This window comes from Muntiacus reevesi, chromosome 12, assembly GCF_963930625.1.
Source record: "Muntiacus reevesi chromosome 12, mMunRee1.1, whole genome shotgun sequence".
NCBI lineage: Eukaryota > Metazoa > Chordata > Mammalia > Artiodactyla > Cervidae > Muntiacus > Muntiacus reevesi.
In genome coordinates, this window is record NC_089260.1 from 71,556,932 (window position 1) to 71,580,550 (window position 23,619).

General features: G+C 50.4%; 1 protein-coding gene across 3 annotated transcripts in view; it reads left to right on the forward strand.

The window, feature by feature from the left end:
• KHDRBS3 (KH RNA binding domain containing, signal transduction associated 3) overlaps window positions 1-4,269 on the forward strand; it is a 147,827-nt gene extending 143,558 nt beyond the window's left edge. For all 3 annotated transcript variants that reach the window (XM_065903371.1, XM_065903372.1, XM_065903373.1), the window contains 2 exons: window positions 1,813-1,871; window positions 3,653-4,269. In XM_065903371.1, the coding sequence (XP_065759443.1) occupies window positions 1,813-1,871; window positions 3,653-3,744 (151 nt within the window). In that variant the 3' untranslated portion in view covers window positions 3,745-4,269. The remainder of the gene's footprint in view (window positions 1-1,812; window positions 1,872-3,652) is intronic.
• Window positions 4,270-23,619: the final 19,350 nt, after the last annotated feature.

A 23,619-nucleotide genomic window follows, 5' to 3' on the forward strand; every position in this document is an offset into this window, starting at 1 on the left:
ACTCAGCTAGTCCCTCTTCTCTTCCTGCCATAAATGTATATAATACTAGGATAGGAAACTAGGACTACAGAAAGGGAGAGGAGGCATTGGAGACCAGAGGGAACTGAGATGGTTACAGTTTGCCATGATCCACTGGCGTTGGGTTTCCTGCAGACCCTGACGCCTGAGACAGCATGCGGTCCCTCAGGACACGTGCCCGTGGACAGAGAGCTCGGACTGTGGAGTAAGGGTGCATTTAGCTTTGCACCTGTTCTTCCATTTGGAAGTAGTGTGACCTTGGACAGGCAGCGTAACCTTTTTGAGTTACAGCTTCTACAAGTGGCATTTGGGCTAACGACTGGGTGGGAGGTGCTTGGGAGCAAAGGACAAGAGGAACCATTCTGGCAGAGGAGGGCAGAGGTGAAGACCCGTCCCCACAGGCGTGAGACAAGCCCGTAGCTCCCATCCCCATCCCTTCTCACAGGGCTTGCCGCCCTGTGCTGTCATCCGAGGAGTTGATGGTTCGTCTCCGGTCACATTCACCTGGGCTTGAGAAGTGAAACGTAGGAGGAGAACCAGGCATGGACCTAACTGGATGTGTCCCCTGCCTGCTGTCTGTGGGATGTTAGGCTGGCGCCCCAGCTGTTCTCTACAGCATCCTTACCTGTACAATGGACAGGACAGCTCTGCCACCTCCAGGGGAGGCGGTGACTGCTCAGGGGTCTCGGGGCTGGCACAGGGCACGGCCCAGAGTGGGCTTTATTATTCACTCCATGCTTCCTCCGGTGCTAAGCAGCTCAGCTGGATCGTTTTCCATTCTGATTAGAACTTCTTTGCTTGATTGCATCAAGTTGGAATAATGAGAATGTTTATTCCAGGACAATCCAAGATAACAAATTCAGGGTGATTGTTTCCCTACAAAATCAAGAGGACTGGGAAAGGGGAAGCCAGGGAGAGCGGGTGGAAGCCCTTCCTCAGACACCCAGAGTAGTGTGAGAAGCTGATTGTGTGGGCCATAGTCCCGTCATCCAGATTTCCCCAGATTGGTTCCTGTAAAGGTTACGCCTGGTTCACACATGTTGTGTGTGTAAGTGGCCTGTTTTGCATCATCTACAGAATGGCCATGGTGACAGATCCCTCCCTCCCAGGTCAGAATACAGGACGTCAGAATACAGGACGGCAGTGCGTGTGCCTCTGTCCCCCAGGCTCGGCCAGGGCGGGTGACTGGACCCAGGGGCCTTTCCCACCCGCCATCCACAGCCTCTGCTGAGCGGCCGCTCCTGGTGGTGACGGGGTGGTGCTGGGGAGGTGAAACATGCCGCCCCACAGCCGTGTTGCTTTCCTGTGAAGCCCAGTGCCTGGGGCCCGCCCAGCATCGCGGCGTCTGCTCCGCAGGGCTGTGCCTTCGTGAGCCCGGTGTCGGTGGGAAAGAAGCCATGGCCGCCCTTCCTCCTGCACATACATCCCCCCACCCCGACCCCTGGCACGAGCCCAGCCTGGGTCCACTGCATACGCGTGCCCTCTCAGACCACGATTCCGCCCAGAAGAGACCGCGTCCTCCTCAGGTGCTGTCAGCGCTCTCCACACGGACAGGTGGTGGTTCAGTGTCAGACGCGTTTGCTGTGAATTCAAGTCAGCGACCACAGGAGGGGCCGTGATACTCCTAATAAGATCGCTCTTCTCCATGGGAACTCTGTTCAGCTTTTACCCTGCCTTTAGCAGTTATCTTTAAGTTTCAGATACTTCATCAAGTGTGATTTAAACTCACAGCCAAGTCAGTTTGTCCTAACTGTGTTTTTGTCTTTCTCTGCTTGTGCGTTTTGTTTCATGCAGTGGTGCTGATTACTATGATTATGGACATGGACTCAGTGAAGAAACTTATGATTCCTATGGTGAGTAATTGGCTGGAGTGGAACCATAAGTAGAAAGGTCACAGAAACACCTTAAAGCACTTAACTGTGGGGAGATTCATACAGACAGAATTTTAGACCACAGCTGCCTCTCAGTTCATCTGTGCTTATCCATCTATTTTCAGAAGCTCTCTAAGGTTTAAACTTAATATTTAAAGGGGACTAAAGACTTGCATAAAATTGCAGGCATTCAGATTCTGAACCTAGATTTTCTGTTTGGGTTGATTGCAATGTGCTGATTTTCTCACTTACTTGAATAGTTTGCCAAACTGCAGACACTTGATAGAATGAGTCTCTCTGAAGTGTCTTTGCTTCTTGACAGTAAAGAAAAATGAAGCAGTTGAGACTACAGTTCTCAATTGCTGTAGTGGTGATTCCACCACCCCCATCTTTATATTTTAATTTATTCCCAATCTCAGTTCCTCTAAAAACATTACAGTGGGAGTCATTTGTTAAAGGTTACAGAAGCACTGGGACAGGGAGGAGATGGATGGCTGTCTCAGGCTTACAGGGAGACAGTGAAACCCCACTGAGTCCAGTGGGAGCTGCCTGAGGTGCTGGGGAATCCACGTCCAGAGTCTCAATATGCAGAAGGACGACAGGTTTAATTAAAAGAATTGGCTGCAGCAACTTAATGATACTGAGAACCTCCTTTGCTGCGGGCGCAGAGATCAGAGAGCACGAAGCTTCAGTCAGCTGCAAAGCACTGATGAGTGCCTCGTGCCCAGCGCAAGTGAGTCAGGATTCTCGTTAATGGATATTATGACATTTCTCTGAACATAACTGAAAAACCATTTTCCAGTGTTCCTTTTGAAGTGCATTTTGTTATATCACCTGCCCCAAGCCTTGATGACCGCACCTTGGATTTTTTTTGTCGTTATTCGTAACAAACATACCTTGGTTTGTTGAATGCTGTCTACTTAAATTGATGCAAGTTAGCTTGAGGGAATGACGTTGATTGCATGTTTGTATCAAAGAAGAGGTCATTTTAAGCATTTTTCCTCACAGCTTTTTAAAATTGGTCTCTGTGGCTTTTAAATTGCTGTGTGCTCAGCATAAATGTTAACTATTTGTTGTCAAAGACCTTCAAGTGATTCACTGACAGCCCTGAGCTGGGGTGAACCAGGGTCCTCTGTTGGAAATCCCTCGTTCCGTGTGGAGTTAGTATGAGGATGCGTGCAATTTGACATTATGTCATGAGATTATTTCCTATCCAGGAAATATTTTGGAAACATAAATCTCTCCCCAGTACAGCTTTCCTTCCTTCTTTATATGAAGGACCCATGAAGAACAAAGCCAAATTTCCTAAACTGCCCATTGCCATTTTGCACTCCAGTTTTTTTCTCCTTTTGCCTTCACAGATTTTTATCTATGTTTTCTTTGTCTTTGAAGAAGAAATTCCAAGTGACCCTTTTCCCATGCATAGATGTCTGCACGTTTAGCAAGAGGCAGCTCAATTTGCTGCTGGAGTGTGTGAACTTTTATTAGATGAGTGACCAAAAGGAAGTTCTTGCAAACTTGGCTGTAATTTAAGATTTAAGGATCATGTCTTCCCAGGCTGGTAGGTTTCGCTAGTGAGATGAACATCTTCCATTGTGTTTGTAATTGTTTTAAAGTGAATTGTCTCAGATTTTTTAGTACCTTGGGGATTTACATCTTCAGTATGACATCTACCATGGGTTCAGGGCTGAGTTAGATTCTGAAAAATGAAGCCGTGGGCTCTCTGGCGTTGATCTAACTGCGATTCGTCTGACTGGCTTTAGGGCAAGAGGAGTGGACTAACTCGAGACACAAGGCCCCCTCGGCGAGGACGGCGAAGGGCGTCTACAGGGACCAGCCGTACGGCAGATACTGACTGTGCTGTCTGCTGTTGTGACATAGCCAGTCTCCACCAGTCCTGTATACTGTTCAAAGTAATTTTTTTCTATGAACAATCCCTTTTTAAATAAATCAAAATGCTTAAAATCTGAATGGATGGAATTTAAAACTACTTTGTTGAAACATCAACCTGGGCAGAAAAAAAAAAAAATACTTGTAAAATTTTGTTATTTCCAGTCTGTATATGAAAAATAGGTAATCAAAAGGAAAAAAAATAACTTTGATTAACTAGTGTTAAACAAAAAAGATAGGTTTACTAAATATGTTAATCCATCCTTTTAACATAAGCCTCACCTTTCATTTTAAAGGTTTCCATAGAAATTTAGTTATTTTATCTTTTGGCCATATGCTATTTTTTTTTCTCTTGCCAACATGCGTAAAAAGGGAAGCCAATTACAAGTGCAAATAATGTGGTATTCTTTTGTAACTCAAGTCTTGAAATGTTCTGTAGTGTTAAGCAAAGTCTCCTCTTGCTTGATACTAAATAAACTTTTGAAAGAAATTTTGTGTGTGTGAGCTAACAATTTCATGTCTCTCTTATTTAAAAAGACATTCATAAATAGTTGTAAACAGGGAAAATATTCATTTAACAATGCTTGTCAAAAAAGGGTCACACTAAACATTGTACAATTTATTTAAAACATGGTATAAAACTAAATGTACCATTATATACTCACCGTAGATTTAAATGCTGTTTAAAGAGTCCAAATGGTGTCCAGCTGCTTGAATGGCACGTTAAAACTACGCAAAACCTAATCTTGTTTAAAAACTGGTTTTAAAATAACTACTGATTTTCTGAAAAAGATGTGATCAGTTTTCATCTTGTTGAGCGTTTTTTCACTAGTGCAACTTTGGATTTTTTATGAGAATTTTGGTACCTTAATGAACACCTCGCTCCATGCTGGAAGCAATAAGCACAAAGCTTTTAAAGACTTTCTGACTTGACTAATTGAGGTCGCACTCGACAAGGCTGAGGATGTGTAACCCTTAAACGGTCTTCATTTTCAAAGGTAAATAAATCAAATAAGATTTTAATCTCACTTAATTTATCTTAATATAACTAATAAAACCAGGGAGGTTACAACTTAGCAAGTTTCATTATCCATTTTAGAAAGGTTTTAAGATCACCTAAATTCTCATTTTAAAAAGTTTAATTTGTTTTAGTAATCTAAAAAGCCTTAGTTTAGTCAGTTTAATTGGGGCCAATTATACCCTGTTAAACAAATGTAAAACCTCATAACTAGTTGTTTGTAATACATTATTTGGTTAGTAATTGAGGGCACTTCTTAAAACTGACAAATATTTAATAAAGTTTTTCTTTAATCATTTGGCCTGAGTTTTTTTAAAACTGTAGATTGTGTAAAATGTCTAATTTTTATTTCCTGAGGGCCTGCCTTCTCTTTGAGTAAAAAGGTCTTTTCTTTTGTTAGGAGTGTCAGCCTCTTGGAAAGCGAAAAGAAGGCGGCGTTGGTCCGGCGGACACAGGTGAGGGCCTTGTTCCGGTTCTTTGATGTGTTTGGAGGACGAATACGGTCTTGCGCTCTTCCACGCAGTTCTTCCACTACCAACTAGTGACATGGTGACGGTGGCAAATTAACTTCCGGAATGTAAGCCAGTCAGACCCAGTCAGGCCTGAGCTAGGAGGCTCGGCCGCTGCAGTGTGTAAGTAACTCCGCTCCCTCCTCAGTGAAAGTGTAACCGGCTGGTCGGTAGACGAAAAAATTTTTCAGTTTCAAGTGGAAAAAAAGCAGTTTCCCAAACCTATTGATACTGTGATCCCCCCCCTTTTTTTTTTAAAGACTGTATATATTCTCTCTGAATATATTCATAATACGACACAGATGTGCTGGAAATTTTGGACAATAATTACCGTAGGCTTGTGAAAGTATGATTTTCGTGTGTGTGTCCATTTCTCCTTTGAGTTTTGCATAACAAAATTTTGCTTTTAAGAAGATAAATATTGCAAATTATTTGATAAAATTGTTTCATAAAATTCAAACAATAGAGATCGTGAAAGAAAGATATCATTAATCTGAGACCACTAATCTGGTCTCACTTTTCAGTTATTCTTGTTTTTTCCTGAACTGTCAGGAATGCTGCATGGGCCCTGACATCCCAGAGAATCTGACTTGTAAGAGAGTGTGTGAGCCCTGCCCGTCGCCGAGTGACATGGTCTGGCTTCAGCTGTCAGCACAGTGGGGACATTTCTTATCTCCTGCAGTTGTTCTGAGCGTTAAACAAGGTGGTGTTCAGAGTGTTGTGAAGGCTGGCAGGTGATACCATAATGTAGGGTTTCATTATTGAAGTCAAATACACGTTTCATATACATGGTGAACAGGAGCGCTTTTTTTTCTCCTTAATCACCAAAATTAGCCAATTAGTCTTAGGAAGAAAATAGTTCTCTTCACTCTCATAAATCAAAATAAGTGTTTGGGGTTCTCTTTTCTTTTGTTTGGTGCCTCTTTTCTTGTACAGAAAGGGAATGTGAATAAAACATTTTTTCAATTTATGATGTTACATTGAAATTTTTCCACTATTTTCTTTAGTAAGTTTTTCTTAAGTTGGTGTTGTTTTTAGGAATTGGCATCTTGAATAGTAAGTGTAGGCTTCTTTAATCAGAAATTATGGACAGATTCCTTGAGGGGTAAATCAATGGATAGTCTTCAGAGCTTGTTCATAGAAATTGTTCAATTTTTTGTTTATTTTCATTTTCTTAAAGAAACCATAGATCCACTGGACTGTAGAACGGGGTTGTGATGCAGAAAGGTCAGGAGCCACCAGCATGCTCTTGGATGGTTCTACTTGGCTTTCGAGGGCTTCCCCCACTCAACAAATACTCTGCTGAGCCTCATTCCTCCCTGTCTCAGCAGCCAAGACCTCCAGAATGCAGCCTGGTTCTGTCCTGTCCCTCCGTGCACACCGCCTCCTTCCCAAGTCATCCCCGTAGCCTCCCCGCTCAGGGTTCGTTTACCGAGTTCTCCGCCAGACACACATGAGGCGCCAGGAGCCCTGCGGTCTGTAGGACGTGGACCGTACCAAGTATAGTATAGTTAGCACGGATGGAGGTGGTGGCCTGACCCACCAGCACTTCCCGTCTCTGGGTCGTTGCGTCTGGAAGCCGTGCCTGCCCATCCTTCCACGATGTCTTCACCAGTGCAACCACAGTCCGCCGTGCTCTCTGAAAAAGCATGCTTTTACACTTCCTCATTTTAGTATTGATAACGTGTGACTTAGATTGGTTACAAGTTGCCAACCAACTTGTAACCTGTGCTTAATCACTTTCATGGAATCCTCACAGCAGTAAAAAGGTGATTGTCCTCTCCATTTTACCGAGGAAGATGCTCAGGCTTCAGGCGATAGATCCCTGGGTAGGCTCCCAGCCGGTGGCTGCAGCCAGTTGCGCAGCATCCACTATAATCCAGGGTCTCTGCTCCCAGCTGTGCTGTAAGCTGTCCACTCTCTGGGCTGGCACTCACTCCCTCTATGCTGAAGGCTCCTTGAGGACAGGGGCTGGCTTCTACCTTACCTTGCATTCCTAGACGTAGCCCCACAACACTGTGTGCTGGCAGACCCTGTGACTGATAACCCTCCCCCTGCCCCAGATTCCTTCCCAGAGGAAGGAATTCTTTGGCTGTATTTAGGTTCTGAATCTTCCTTTGTTCAGGATATTCCAAGTTGAATCAGTGTTGGTGTTCATGCAGACACATTGGCTGAGCAGCTGCTGTGCTGCAGACAGTGGAGACGCAGTGGTGATGGACACAGCCATCTGCTGGGGAGACGGGCAGTGAAGATGCTAGCAGGGCTGAGACAGGTATAGCGCATGGGAGAGACATGCGCTCTCTCTCCCCAAGTGGGGTGGTGGAGGCGGAGGGTGCCAGCAGGGGGTTCAGGACCCAGTAGAAGATGACCACATAGGGAAGGTCTTCTTGGAAGCAGTCTCACCCAGCTCTGTCATCCACCAGCTTTGTGATTTAACCTCTCTGAACTTCAGTCTAAGCTTCAGTTTCCCCATCTGTAAAATGGGCACAATAGTGATGCCTACCTGTTTGCTGTGAAGATTGGAATCCTGCCTGACACAAACCTAGGTATTTGCTCTTGTTTACTACTTTATGCAAATATTTGGATTTTAAGAAAGCACAGTTATCTACAAAACTTCAGTTATATTGGATTATTAGAAAAACCAAGAGATGATTTTGTCTGTGTAGACAAGGGACACATAATGAAGGATCTCGCAGGTCCTGCTAAGAAGTGTAAACATGACAGTCCATGTTGAAATGTAATCTCTCTTCACCCTAGAACTTGCCCTGCTGCACGCCCCAGGCAGAGATGGTGCCTTTTTCAGTCTCTGTTCCAACAGGAACTTTGTACAGACCTCTTTGCACTGGTTATTGACCTGATAGCCAGATGGTGAGAGCCTTAAAAACAGGGCCTCGTGTTTTCATCCTCTTGTTCCATCTCCTAGCACGGTGTTTGGCAGTTTGAGCGTTTAGCAAGTCAATGAATATCGAAGAGTGATGTTGTCAGTGTGATCAGTGTGACTCCTGACAGGCAGTATTAGGAATGGTTGGGTGTAGTTAGCAGAGACCCAAAACAGGAAGGAAAAAACCATTCACATAAATTGAATTACAATTCAGGCAGTCTAACTTAAAATTAGACAGTGACTCTGATGATTTAGAGAAAAAACTACAATGTAGTCAAAAATCTAATTAATAAGTTAAGCTACTCTATAGGTTATGTGTGATAAATATAAATAGTAGTTTGTTATTCTGTATGCAAATCATATCTATTTATGCTAGGTCAGTTCAGTCATATCCGACTCTGTGCAACCCCATGGACTAGCCCTCCAGGCTTCTCTGTCCATGGGATTCTCCAGGCAAGAGTACTGGAGTGGGTGGCCATGTCCTCCTCCAGGGGATCTTTCAGACCCAGGGACTGAACCCACATCTCTTACATCTAACCTGAATTGGCAGGTGGGTTCTTTACCACTAGAAGCCCATCTACTATTTATAGTGATGTACTAATTGTATTGAGTGGTATTGACATTGTAGGAATAGACAGGGAAAAAAATCCATCATTATATCTAAAATAGCAAAATCTTATGCTTGATTCTGTTTCCATCTTTGAGAAAGGTTGTAGGACATTTTAAAGTCTGACTTCCATCCTCCCCTCGTCCTGCCTAATTGGAACTGACTCTGGATGGGATTCTTACTCTGCAGACCTAGTTGTCCTGCTGTCACTGTTCTCCTTGTCTTGGTGGGAGTCCTTCCATGGCTCCCAGCACGGGTGCCGCCTGCCTCCCTCTGCTGTCTGTTCCAGCCTCGCGGGCACATACCTTCAGGGTGCTGTGAGACCCGAGCCATCTCTGCCCCAGATCGCTTGTCCTCACCCCTCTCCCCAGCTCTCGGTACAACCGGCCCGCACCGGTCTGTCCAGCTTTGGGGGGAGACTGACACACCTCCCCACTGCAGAAGTCTTCCTTGACCCAGGGTCTCCCCTTGTGCCGTGGGTGCAGAATCCCCCGGAGGGCCCTGGGAGCTCTTAGCCTGCAGCACAGGGTCCTTCCCTCTCGAGCCCCCGCCCCCACCCTGGGCGTGGACACCCTCAGCGCGGGCGCCATGTCTCCAAGCAGCTGTCATTTACCTGGTGACTGAAATGAGCCAGGGGGCATCGTGTCTCTGAGTGCAGGACTGTGCCTTAGGACTTTATCTGCCTCATCGGGTCAAGTTAGCGTCATTCTTCCATCGAAAGAGAATTTGCCAGGTTGCTCAATGTTGTCATTCACATATACACGTATGTAAACCTCACCTGACCTCCACAGCAAGACCCATGCCCTTCCTCACCTGCCCATGTCGGCTCCCTAACAGTCTTAGCGCCTAACAGGCTCTTGGTCGAGGGGGTGGAATAAGTGAGCAGACGCCTCGTGAGGGCAGGGCTGATCTCCACTCACTTGGCATGTGTTTGTCTTTCTCACCAGCACCACCTGGAAGCACGTCTCATTTGACTTTGCATCCAGACTCCAGCCTGCTCCCTGGCGTGACAGTGCTTATGGAGGGGCCGATGGCTAACTGAGTCAGTGAGCAAATGGCTCTGTGATTTTAAAATACTGACCCTGAGCACCCCTCACTGTTAGTTTGTCAGTGGGAATGAGATCGTTTACTTCTGTAACCACTGGCTTTTTCCATCGGAAAGGTGAAGTTGGAAAACAAAAACATGCCCTTTATGTAGTAAGTGATACATGTGCTTGGTACAAAATCTAAAACTTTGGGGAAAGTGTACAATGAAAAGTTAGTCTTAATTCCCACCCCTGCCCTGAAACACCCAGAAGCAGCTCTTGGTCTTGGTTTTTTGTATGTTTTTTAGAGATAGATAAACATGTGCTTTGCTTCTGCACAGATTATTACTGTTTTTACGTACAGAACAGTACACTGTTGTCTACCTCCCTTGCTTCACTTTAGAGTATACCTTTGAGTTCATTTTTCTATCATTTTAAATTATAAAGGTATGCTTTTCTTTTTATTGGCTGAATAATATTTATATGAATGCATCATAATTTAAACAACCGCTGACAGACAAGTCGTTTGCTTCCAATGTTTTGCACTCATTAGACACAGTGCTAGACAGTGTAGCCTTTCATCTCTGTTCTTATGCACGTTCGTACACATCTGTAGAATAAGTTTCTAAAATAGATTTATTGAGTCATTACATTTTCCTATAGTTATTACTATATTGCTCCCCATAGAGGTAATCATGTATCTTAATATGCTTTTCTGAAGGAAATTTGAACCCTCAGTGTTATTCCATCCATTACAATATACAGCTGTTAGGGCCTACACACAGCAAACTCCTCTCCACAAAGTGGGTTCACAGTTGTTGTTCCCACGTGCACGTGGTGGGGCTGGATCCTGTGGGAATGAGCGAGGCCAGCTCTGGGCGCTTGGCTGCGTCTTGCAGCGATTGCTGAGGATCCACGGCAAAGACGGTGATGGATCGCGCTTCCTCAGGCTCCTGTCAGTCTCCTCTCACTCCTGGGACCTCCTTTCATGGGCGGACTTGAGCCTGAGGCCAGCCCGCCTCGGGCCCTGCGCCAGCCCTGGATGCACCGGGGGAAGGGGCCACCTCTACTCTGGAGGGGCCCATGGCCTCTCCGCGGAAACCGGGCCCCAGCTGGCCCTCCGTCCACCCTGCCTTTGCCCAGCTCCCCGCTTCCTCCCTTCTTCACTGGCTGTCCAGAGCTTGCCAGTTCCTCAAGAGCTTCTCTGCCTCCTTCTGCCCCCAAAACCCTTTTTCCTCTTCACTCTGAGCACTGGCTAACATCACCTGAGGGTGAACCCCTGATCCTGATCTGCTGATTGATGTGTGGGTGTCCTGCACCCCCAGGAAGTCCTCAAGTCAGGAGCAAGTCTGTCACGTATGAGGAGAGCACAGCCATCAAGCCATGGAGGAAATGTGCATTGATTAAGCAATACCAGTTAACACTCTGGCTTCCCTGGTGGTGCAGTGGTGAAAAACCCACCTGCCAACGCAGGAGACATGGGTTCGATCCCTGGGTCGAGAAGATCCCCTGGAACAGGAAATGGCAACCCACTCCAGTATTCTAGCCTGGGAAAGCCCATGGACAGAGGAGCCTGGCGGGCTACAGTCCATGCGGTCGCAAGAGTTGGACAGGACTGGGCACACAGGCATATTAGCTGTTTCCCTCTTTAAAGTAAGCAGCCTGGTTCGTCCCACAGAACACAGGTGCCGCGTGTGGTCCTGGCAGGCGAGGTGAAGGCCAAGGGGGTGCAGGGACCTAGGTCACGTGTGCTGGTCGAGGAAGGACGAGGAGGGAAAGGCTCCACAGAGGAGGAGGAGAGAAACCCAAAGAGGGTTTGAAAGATAAGCTGAAATCTTGAAGCAGACAAAGGAGGAGCACGTGTCAGATGATGCTGCCGCAGGTTTGGGAGGCAGGGAGGGCCCTCACAGGTCTGGGGCAAGTAAGCAGTTGCTGGAATACGAGGCGTGGCAGCCATGGCGGGGAACAGGAGGGTGGGCAGACCAGGTCGCAGGGAACAGGGGGACGGCCCCAGGGTGGGCGTCTGTGCCCGGAGCTGTGGGGAGTAAGCGAGGCGGCGGCCGCGTCCCCACTGTAATTGGATCGGTCCTTTTCCCTTCTGATTGCCGGCTGGGTTTTGAACAACAATTTTGTTGTAGTTAACACATCAAAATGTATTATTTGGTGTTAATAATATTAATTAAAATATATCTGAAAGCTGAGTTTCAGGTGACAAGTGTGTATCCATGGGAAGTCACCGCACATTTTAATATTGAAAGTTCCATGTGGAAAAAAGCATGGCCATCTGAAAGCAGACCCATAAATGTCATGATGGATGGCATTTTGATGATCATCATACTGTTTAAATCATTCATCTGCCTACTGAACACGAAGATTTTAGGTCCTTAATTTCTATAATTCTATTTTTCCTTGTTTTATGTAAGTATTCTCATTTCTATTAAATTTCAGCTCGCCTGCTTCCTCTGCCTAAATCCTGCATTGCCACCAGAGTATAAATATTTGTCTCTTGATGTATACAAATATATTTCATTTTCCTCTCTTTCAGGAACTTTCCTTCCAATTATGGACTGCTTAAGAATAGTCAACTCACCAACGTGCCTAGTCAGTAAATGAATTCACTTGAGAACTTGAATATCATCTTTTTTTTGCACAGTTTTGTGTTTCATGAAATGTTTTATAAAATGGTATGCTTTCTGATTTGAAAAGTCTGTTAAAAAAAGGGAAAGAAAATCAATCTTTGTCCCCTAACAGAAAACAAATGATTTGTGTATTACTTAATAAAGTCTGCCCATTTCAATCGCTTCTACTTTAATATAAACCTAGAAAAACAAAGACTTGTTATTTCAGCCCAGCTCTGAATTCTGCACACTTGAGAACCATATGTGGCTGCACCTCACTGCAGGAAGTCAAGACTCAGCACAAATTTCAGATTTGAAAATGATTTCTCCCTCTCAGTTATGGACCAATAAATACGAATATGTTATGCCAAAAGCATTCTGCCACATGAAAGGTTAATTATAAAAAGGCTTCTGCAGGAAGCAGGGTGGCGCTGCCAGGATGGAAACGCAGCTTTCATGCCTCCGTGATCTGTCATGAAGCAGAAGGGTCATCACCCCAGGGACAGTATTATTCAGTTCCTTGTCTTTTCATCATTCTCTGGTGCTCTGTGATTTTAATTCAGTAACTCCCCCACTACCCCTCAACCCCCGAGGATGGGTTTCATTCCTTCTGTTAGAAGCTCACACAACAGTCTTCCTAGACTTGGAATTTCGAATACGATCCTGTGCCTTGTTAAACTGTCACTGTCTTAACTCAAAGACACCTTTCCCCGAGGCATTCACTGTTTACGGGGTATGGTGTTGGAAGCATTGTGTGTTGGGAGCACAGAACAACTTCTGATAGGAAAAAAAACTTCGTTTTTCCTGGTGCTCTCCATGCATCCTAAAGACGTGCTCTTCTGCTCCTCAAGTTCGCAGTTCTGCGTCTGTCACGTACGCGTTTCTTCATCTCAGAAGCACAAGGAATAATACCCGCGTCCCAGGGCGCCGGTGCACATCAGAGCAGAGTCTCCGCACCCATCTGTGCGGAATTAATTCTAAACAAGGAGGAACGTCAGGACCTGAGCCGGATTGGCATGTGTTCCCACACTTTGCCTCCCGTTTGGCCTGCAGCCTCTTCTGTCAGTGACACAGTCATGAAGCTGCGAATGGAATCCCAGACACTGGAACTCTTCGGCTCACCTCCTGTCCCCTTCTCCCGATCCCACTCCTGCTGCCTTAACCGCGGCCTCCTCTCCGCTGCCTGGGCACTGAATTCCCCGCACACACGTTGGCGGAGAATCTCCTACTTGCTGGGCATGGCCCTGTGGATGAGAGCACAGGTCAGACCAGGGGCCTCCTGCCTCTCCCATCCCAGCGGGAGGAGCCAGACTGTCAGAGCAAACTGGAGGACGCCAGGAGGGACAGAGCAGGGGGGACAGCACAGAGGCGGGAGGGGGTGGGACTTGGCTGGGCCGTAAGGAGTATAAGGACGTCTCTGTCGGGACCTAGAGAAGTCAGCGATGAGCTGCCCTGAGGCCCTCACAGGGGCCGCAGGCACCCCATGGAGGCAGAGATGATGTGGGGGGACAGACGAGGGGCAGGGGCCGGGCCTGGAAGGCTGCCGGGAGCCCTCGGGAGGAGGGGAATGTGATCCCTGTATTTCAGCAGGATCAGTGGCAACCGCGTTGAGAAGAGGCGGTTGTGGGGCCACGTGGGGGCCCATCAGCAAGCCCGCAGTCGAGGTCAGAGAGAGGCCTGTGTGCAGGCCTTGAGGACTGGCCACACGTGAGACACGCTCAGGCAGCCGGGCCACCGGCTGAACGTGAGGTGGGCGCAGACCCCAGCCTCATCTGCTGCCCTGGAGTCACAGCCTTCTCGGGCCCTGCAGGACCCGCTTCCCCCGAGGTGACCGTTCCCCAGCTCAGCCCCGAGCTAGACCCCTGGCACAGGCTCTCTGAATGTAGCTCCTCCTTGGGCTGGGGAGGACTTGTGAGAGGGCGGGGTCAGCAGGAAACAACTGGACTAAAGTCTTTAGATTTGAAACTCGGCTTTTCTCCAGCTAAGCTGGTTTTGGTCCATCTCAGCTAGGGTGCCTCCTTGACGCATCTGTCTTCTTGGCAGCTTCCAAGCGTGGCAGGCTGAGAGCCATTCTAGTGTTTGATTTTTAAAGGCTCTGAGCAACTTCCTGTGGTTTTAAAAATAACCACTGATGACTTTTTCCGTGCATACTTAACTGTATTCAACCCTTAGAGCTGGCTTTTTGAAGGGATGCCTTCGTGGAGTTGTCAACATCAAGGCCACCATGCCGGAGTAGTTCTGCTTTCTGCTTGCAGAGGGTCCTGGCTCTGTGGGACAGAAATCTCACAGTGACCTGGCCCTCATGCTTTTGTGTTGCCTGATGGAAAACTCTGGCAAAAAGATGCTTCTGTGCAGAAGCTAAGAGCTCCGTGTCTTGTGTTCCAGCTCTGGGGTGACTTCTAGAGCCCCTCCCCAGGCCGCCCACCTAGCTGCCTTTAGACAGCTGTCCCAGATGGCCGTTGTCCTTGCTCTGCCCTCCCCCTCGAGGCTCTTCAGGTGGTCCTCATTTGGGCTCCGGGAGGTGACCCAGCACAGCACACCCACGGCAGCTGATAACCTGGGTGCTCCAGTCGTCCACTGCGGCGTAACCGACCGTCCCAGGACTTAGCAGCTTAAGAGAACAGACACACGCCACGTGTATCCTGACAGTGGGGAGCCTGGGGCTCTTTCTAGCTCAGAGTCTCTCACGAGGGTGCAAACCGTCAGCAGGGGTTGTGGTTCCTCAAGGCTGGGGAACACGCTCACCGACTCACTCATGGGGCTGCAGGTGGGAGGCTCCGACCCTGTCCACAGGCCCCTCCACCGGCCGCCTGGGGGCCCTCACATCAGAGCGGCCAGCCTCCCCCGGGGCCAGCAGCCCAGGAGGGAGAGTCCCTGAGCGAGGTGGCCACAGATGCTACCCTGCGTTCAGAAGTCACATAGTCACTTCCTCCGGCCGGTGGTCTGCCCCAGCAGCCCCAGGACAGCATGGGGGTGACTACTCAGGGTAGTCAGCTCCGGGAGGCTGGGCCCTGGGCCACCTGGCAGCTGGCTCCCGCTGGGCGAGCTCCCCGACACCTCTGTGCCTCAGTCTCCCCCCCACAGACGGGGTGCTGCCTCCCTCAAGGGAATCGTCAGGAGGAGGCTGGCATGTGCTGCGCTCCCCGTGTTAGCCGTGAACTCCATGGACATGCAGAAGTGCGTCCCATGGAGACTGTGCACACCACCCCCTCCCCCAGTTCCGCTGGCCTGAAGACCCTCAGCCTTCATCTCCATGGCAGTGAGCTCCTGAGGGCAGAATGGGGAATCGCCCCATCCCCGTGTGCCCACACTCACCCCAGCAGCCACCCCCAGGGCCCCCAGCTGCCTGGCCCTCTGCAGCCCCCGGGTGGGAGTCCCAAGCTCCCCTTTATGCTCGCAACCCCGAGGTGGGCTTGGCCTCCGCTGCTCCTCCATCTCCCTGCAGCCGGCTCCACCCAGAGGTCCTGGCCTCCTTCCCTCCAGGATGTGGGCTGCTGGCTGGGCCAGCCTCAACCCGTCTAACCAGACGGGAGCTGCCCCACCCGGTGACTCTTAACCCATTGGTCCCAGCCTCAGACCACTGGCTTCCAGAGGTGCCCGGCCCAGTGGCTGGCACATTAACCCCTGACATCCTGTCACCCCTAAGCCCTGGCTGCTGCGTCAGAGCCAGGCCCACACTTCCCGGTTCCTCTCAACCCCCCATCAGCTGGGCGATGTGAGAGAGCTCCAAGCCTCGGTTCCTTCAGCGCTGAGATGGGGATTCTCCATCTCCACTACCCCCGTGGGGTCCTGACCGGTGGGGCCGTGGGCTGATGGAGCCCCTGCATTGCAGAGGGGGACAGGAGCTGGGGGGTGACACGCCCACCCGCAGGTGGGCTGGGAGATCACACACGGTTTCTAAACACCAGCGCGCCCTCAGATCACTAGTCTAGCCTCATGTGGTGTTCCCGCCTAACAAGACACCGGACCAAATCCCTAGACAAAGTGCTATGCTCTGCTCAACCCCCTCCCAAGGCCGGACCCCCAGGGAGGCCGCCAGCAGCTGTCATGGGGAAATCAATGTCAACACCCAAAGTGAATTATAACAAAATGGTGCAGACAGGATTGGATCCGCTTCCCTTTCTGGGTGGGAAATTCATGATTTCCCAAGATGTCAAAAGCCAATGCAGAGGCAAGATCCTAAAACTTCCAAAGAGGGCCATGAAGGGCAAGTGCACCTGGGCGGCTGAGTCCAGCACCACCTCAGGCCCCGTGGCAGCCACTGTCTGCAGCTGTAAGGGAAGCTCCAAGTCCGAGAAAGTCCCAGGAGCGCAGGTCCTACGTGGGGCTCTCCACCTGGATTCTTGGATTGACAGGGATTCAAGCTCCATAAGGGAAACCACACACGGTGTTCATAACGACAACACATGGCTTGTCACTCCTGCTAACACTGCACAACTTCATCCAGGCGAGCTGCTCCTCCACTGGCTTATCATTATTGTTAGTCGCGTAGTCGTGTCCAACTCTGTGACCCCATGAACTGCAGTACGCCGGGCTCCCCTGTCCATCACTATCTCCCGGAGCTTGCTCAAACTCATGTCCATTGAGTCAGCGATGCCATACAACCATCTCATCCTCTGTCACCCCCTTCTCCCCCTGCCCTTAATCTTGCCCAGCATCAGGGTCTTTTCCAATGAGCAGGCTCTTTGCATCAGGTGGCCAAAGTATTCAGTCCTTCCAATGAATATTCAGGGTTGATTTCCCTTAGGATGGACTGGTTTGATCCTGGTGTCCAAGGGACTCTCAAGAATCTTCCCCAGCACCACAGTTCAAAAGCATACCTCACGTAACTTCATCTTAGACCAAACAGTGCAGCCATATCACAGAATATTTACTTCCCTAGATATTTTCCCACACATCTATTATATGGAGTAATTAAGGTCAAGTTGCAGATGCCTCAGAAAAACTTTCACATTAAATGTCAAGCACTGTGCGTATTTTCTCTGCTTCTGCCTTGCCAACAACACGCTTCCTTTGTCCCAGACACTGTTTCAGCTTATTGTCATCTGTTGAGAAATAACTCTACACAGTTATCTAGATTTCTGACTGCATGATAAGCAGAGGACCTGCAACCCCAGCCTGCCTTCTGTGTGCCCCCGGTCTGCAGGGGCGTGGAGCCAGGGCACTAGCTTGCCCCAGTCCACATCGTTCCCTATTACCTCCCACCCGGCCCACTGCAGGCATTTGCTGTTTGCATCCGATGTCCATGGCCCGAGCAGTAAGATTTTGTCCCATACCCTCCATTGTGGGGTACGAGGGAATCAAATTAGCTGGAAAAAACAGTCCTCTCACTGGGTTACAATAGGAAAGTTAGTTTAGCAAAGCATTCTCCTTAAGTCTGTCTCCGGAGTCACTGTGAGCTCAACAGGGCCAGGACTCTCTAAGGGAGCAGTGCCTCATCCAGGTTCCTGGTGGGTCAGGGAGAAGGGACCCCCAAGCAGATGGACCCCAGCCCAGGAGACTGTCAGTGGCGTCCTCCACCTCCCGTCAGCTAGAGCAGCCCCTGCAGGTGAGAAAGGAGGGGCCCTGCCACGCTGGCCACAAGTGGCAGGAGAAACGCCCCCTCCTGTGTGATTCCATAGTGCTCAGTCATGTCTGACTCTGTGACCCACCAGGCTCCTGGCTCCATGAGATCTCCCAGGCAGAACACTGGAGTAGGTTGCCATTTCCTCCCCCAGGGGATGTTCCTGACCCAGGGATGGAACCCACATCTCCTGCACTGGCAGGCAGATTCTTCGCCACTGAGCCATCTGGGAAACCCCCACCTGAGCTGGAGCCCTAATGCAGAAAGTTGACCCTCCCGTCCAGGAGCCTCCCCACGTCCAGCCAGCCTGACACTCGGGGGCTTCTCTCAACCAGGCACGCGCTCCCTTCCCTACTTGACTGCGCTACCCAGGGCCTCCAGGGAGGCAGGAGCTGGGGGCCTCGGGCCCCGCTTCGCCCTTGCTGATGCCCAAGGCTCCCGTCTCCTTTCCTTCTCAAGAGGCACCAGAGACCACCCGCTTCTGTCCTGGAGAGCTGGCCTCCTGATCCAGGGCCGAAGGGCTCCACCCAGCCCAGGCACGTGCTCTCTGTACACTAGCGGGTGTAGCTAAGGTGGGGGTGGTCTGGGGACCCGGGGAGGGGGTGGTAACCCAAGCAAGAGGCACATCAGGGTCCCCATCTCAGCCTCTGGGTGGGCTTCCCAGGATGGGGAAGGCAGACGGGGGTGACACTTCCCGGGGTCTCTTTTGATGCCAGTGTTCGTGGTACTCGTGGTGTGATGGACAAACCGCCCGAGACGGACCCGCGGCCTCTCTCAGCTCCACCACCCACTGGCCCTCGAAGCCTTGGGTCCCTCCAGGGACAAATGGGCCAGAGCACTGGCCTCGCGGGGGTTCTGGAAAGAATCCAAGGGACAGCAGGTCCCACAGGCACCGGCGGTGCTGGGCGCGAAGGGGCTGGAGGAGCACAGAGGGGAGAGGAGGACGGCACGGAGCGCCGCCAGCTCCCGGGGATCGCAGGACCCCGCGGGCACTTGTCGGTTCCGTAATGACTTTCTATTTTTAGGCGGCAGCGCTCGCTGCTTGTGACCTGCTTTGTAAATAGATGCTTCACAGAAGAGATGGGCCATGCTGGGGGGAGGCTGACGGGCACCGGGAGGGGCGGCGGGACCCAGCCTCCCCCTGCCTCCAAGATGAAAGCTCGACCTTGAGGGAGAATCTTCGAGAAAAGCAGTGAGTGGGGAGAGGACTAGTGGTCCCCCGGACCTCCCCGCTTTCTCTGCTGAGGCCCCTTTGAGGGCGTTCGCTGACTAAATTGGTTTGCTCAGTTTTATCAGAAATGTGCTAAATGCAGCCAAAAAGGTAGGAAAGAGGGGTCAGCAGGTCACAGTCAGCCCCGAATGATGAAAAGAGGGTCAGACCAAGATCCAGGATGGAGGGACTTCATCTCATGACACTTTCTGGGCTGAGGGCTGTCCTGGGCCCCTGGGACAGTGGCATGTAGGGTCCCCCAGGACCACCGTGCTGACCCTGAGCACCGACCTGTGTCCCCACTCCTGGGAGATCTGCCTTCCCCCAGACACAGGTCCGAGACCTCGTCAAGCGGGAGTAAATCTGGGATGGGCGCAGCCCCAGCCCCCAGCATCCCGCTCTCCCTGACAAGTGACCGGCAGCGCAGGGCCACCTGTGCCAAAGTGCTCAAGGATGGATGCGCCTTCTCTGCACAGGTCCCCCTGTGCAGGTCAGCAGGAAGAAGCCCAGGAGGGCAAATCCACACCCGGAGGTAGGGGTGTCTCTCTGGACCCCAACATGGGCATAAACCAACTTCTTGCAGGCAGGCACGACTGGAGCAAGAGAAGCCAGGCCTTCGTGTTTGGGTTGGTCTCTCTGAATCCATCTGATTCTGGGCTTCCCTGATGGCTCCGTGGGTAAAGAATCTGCCTGCAATGCAGGAGACATGGGGGATGTGGGTTCAATCCGTAGACCAGGAAGATCCCCTGGAGACGGAAATGGCAACCTGCTCCAGTATTCTCGCCTAGAGAATCCCTGGTGGGCTATAGCACCTGGAGTCGCAAAGAGGCATAACTGAACTGCTAAGTTCTGAAACCGAGCTCATCAGGGCAGGCTGGGAGGCCTTCCCCATGGCCCTGTGCTGCTCTGGGCTCCAGGAAACGTCTGGGGCGCTGACTCCGTCCTCCAGGCTTCAGTCGCCTCTTGTGGGAAACAGAGGTGTCCCTGCGGAGGTGTCGCTACAGACCTGTCCCCATCCAGTGACACAGGACACAGTGGGAGGAATGCGCAGCCTCTGGAAGCTGAAGTCTGGGCTTCTCCAGACCAGTCTGCATCCAGCCCGAGCCGTGGGACGGGCTTGGAGGGGCCAGGGAAGCTGGGGGGCCGTCCCCCCGCCCCCCGCATGGACAAGCAGTCCCAGCAGCCCCTCCTCCTGCTTGCCCGTCTCTCTCCGGCTCCCCTTCCTCCCATTTCAGCAGCAAGTCACAGCGCCTCTGCCGGCTCGGTGCCCCCAGCACAAACCCTACAGAAACAGAGTCTGTCGCGGGCGGTCCCCGCGGCCACAGGAGGTCACGGAGGCCTGTGTGGAGAGTCCTTCCCCCGCGGATGGCCTCCACCTCCAGCACGGAGGCTTCTCGGCCTCACGAGGGGCCCACGAACTGCTGCCCCCAGGAGAAATCCTCAGTCTCGAGGGGGCGAGGGTGCAGGGGTGGGCGTCACTGTGTTCCTCGCCTCCAGGTATGGAACTGGGAGGCGGGGTTTACCCGGGTTCGCAGAGGGATCTGGGCGAGATGGGCCCCGGCGCCCCCCAGCGGTGACCTCTCGCTAACGCGCCTCCCTAGGCCTTTCCCCCTGCCCTCTTCCCACCTCCGGCATGAACTCTTTGCACCCAAGTCCGAATCTCAGGGTTGGCTTTTGGGGGAATGCAAGCTATGGTAGACAGAATGATGCCCCCCAATATGCCCATGCCTCGATCCCCCAGAACATGTGAATATGTTACCGTCGAGGACAGAACAAGCTCTCTGGGCGTGATTAAGCTAAGCCCCTTGAGATAGGGAGATGCTGGATTCTCCAGGTGCACCCACCGTCATCACAAGCGTCCTCGTAAGAGGGAGATAGAAGGGCAAAGTCAGAGGGAGGAGACACGAGGGCGCATCCAGAGGGTGGAGCCGTGTGCTTTAAGGGGCCTCGGACCAAGGAGCAAGCAGCCTCTAGAAGCTAGAAAAGGCAAGAGAGAGGAGTGTCCTCTGGGGGGAGCTGCCAAGAACACTCTCAGACCTTGGTTTTAGCCCAGTGAGACCCAAATTGTTCAACTTTTAACCACATAAGTTTCAGATGATAAATTTGTGTTCAAAGTGAAATTCAGTCATGTCTGACTCTTTGCGACCCCATGGACTATAGAGTCCATGGAATTTTCCAGGCCAGAATACTGGAGTGGGCAGTCGTTCCCTTCTCCGGGGGATCTTCCCGACCCAGGGACCGAACCCGGGTCTCCCGCACTGCAAGTGGATTCTTTACCAGATGAGTCATAAGGGAAGCCTTTGTAGCTATATGAAGTTTAATTAAATTTATATTATAAATTTGTGCTATATTAAGCCAATAAGGGAAACCTGGCATGCTGCAGTCCATGGAGCCCCAAAGAGTCGGACACAACTGAGCAACTGAACTGAAACTGAAGCCAATAAGTTGGTGGTAATTTGTAAGCACAGCAATAGGAAACTAATATGCCTAGACAGGAGCTTCCCAGGAGGCACTAGTGATAAGGAACCCTCCTGCCAATGCAGGAATTCTAAGAGACCCTGGTTCGATCCCTGGGTTGGGAAAATCCCCTGGAGGAGGGCATGGCAACCCACTCCAGTATTCTTGCTTGGAGAATCCCATGGACAGAGGAGCCTGGAGGGCTACAGTTCACAGGGTCACAAAGAGCCAGACACAACTGAAGCGATATCATGCATCACAGTAAGACAACTCAGGTGGCCTCAACTAGGATCAAAAAATGCTTAGGTTTTAGAGGGAGGCCCATTGGCCTTGACATTCCTGGCTCTACTAATGAGAAGGGAGGCCATCAGTGACTTACGCCCCTTCTCCAATTCTGAATTTCTGAGGTTTCTAAGGTGGCTTCGGAAAAAACTCAGCAGAAGGTGAGTGGTAGGGAGAAGCCAGAATGATTTATTTTTCACTTCTCTTAAATGCTAACAACACTTTACAATCTGTGAGGAGCAGACACACCATCTTGTTGCCCCTTGGGAGAAATGCCTTGCTCCTACTCTTTGTTAATTGGATGCGTAGAAATTGGTGGATTTTATTCATTTCTATGTACAAACGTTTGTGTCTTGTCTCTCTCCCCATGGCAGAATTTAAGGATGGTTTCCAGCAAGGTGGGCATGCCGTACAGAAGGATAAAAGGAACAGATGAGGAAATGCGGGCCCTAGCACTTTGCCTACACGGGGATGGGACAGGCTCTCTGGATTCCTTCACTTAATGCCAGTTTTTGAGATTTGAACCAGGACATCTTGTTCCAGAGTCAGAAAAACCCCAAACAAGCTGACTTTCACTTAAAGATGAATTGATTTAAGCAAGCAGAAAATTCTAAAGATAAAGGAAGCTTGTCTTTTAGATCTGGTCCTAGACTGGCTGCGACTCAGGTTTTGTGATGCTCAGGGTCCTTCCAGGTGAGACCCAGGCCATCCTCACCCAGCAAAAGCTATGCCATCCACTCCGATTGGACCAACTTGGATCACGTGTTGCCAGCCCCCAACCAATCACTGTAGCGGGAGAATGAAGAATCTGGTTGGCTCAGCCCTGGGTCTGGCTGATTTGGGGGCAACGTTGGGGTCTGGATGTCGGGAAAGGGGAGCTGCTGGGGGCATCCATCCACACTGGGGTTGGTGGGGGTTAGAGCCAACAGGAAAGGCTTAGATTTCTGCACAAGCAGGGTTTGAACTGGTCCAGGGGACCATGGGCAGGGAGAAAGGAAAGCGTGGCAGGTGGAAGCCACAGAGAAGCTGCTTTGGCATTTTTCTTCACATCACATCCTGTCCCAGAACTGGACCGTGCCCATCTCAGAGTCTGGAAATGTGGTGCCTTTAGCCTAGGGTGGTCAGATTTAGCAAATAGAAATACAGGATGCCTGATTCAGTTTCAGATAACAGGTAAGACTAAGTACAAGCAACTTCTTTGCAATATTTGAGCAGATTTTACCCTCAAAATATTATTTATCTGAGATGCAGATTTAACTGCTCTATGTTTCATCTGAAAACACTAGAGTGTCGCCTCTCCATTTGTTCTGAAGCATGCTCACACCCTTCAGAGAGAGATGAGGCTAACTCTCTGTGGATCCAGGCAGAGCCCACACCCAGATCATCCTTGGGAGGGGATTCTCTGGTTTTAGTAGGATGAGGACCCTGCCAGCAAGGTGCTAAACAAGGCAGTTTCCCTGGAGGAAGGGAGGCCCATTGCATGTTGAAACAGTCATCGCCCTCCCTGAATCCCCTCTAGAAGGGATTTGCTCCCCAGGATTTCTTGGCTGGGGACTCATCTTTGAGAAGACTGCACAGGCTGGGATCTTCTGTCTTTTCATCCACCTGCAGGCAGGACCAGAGGGAGGTGATGATCTCGGGGACCACGCCGTCACTGTAAACCAAAGCGT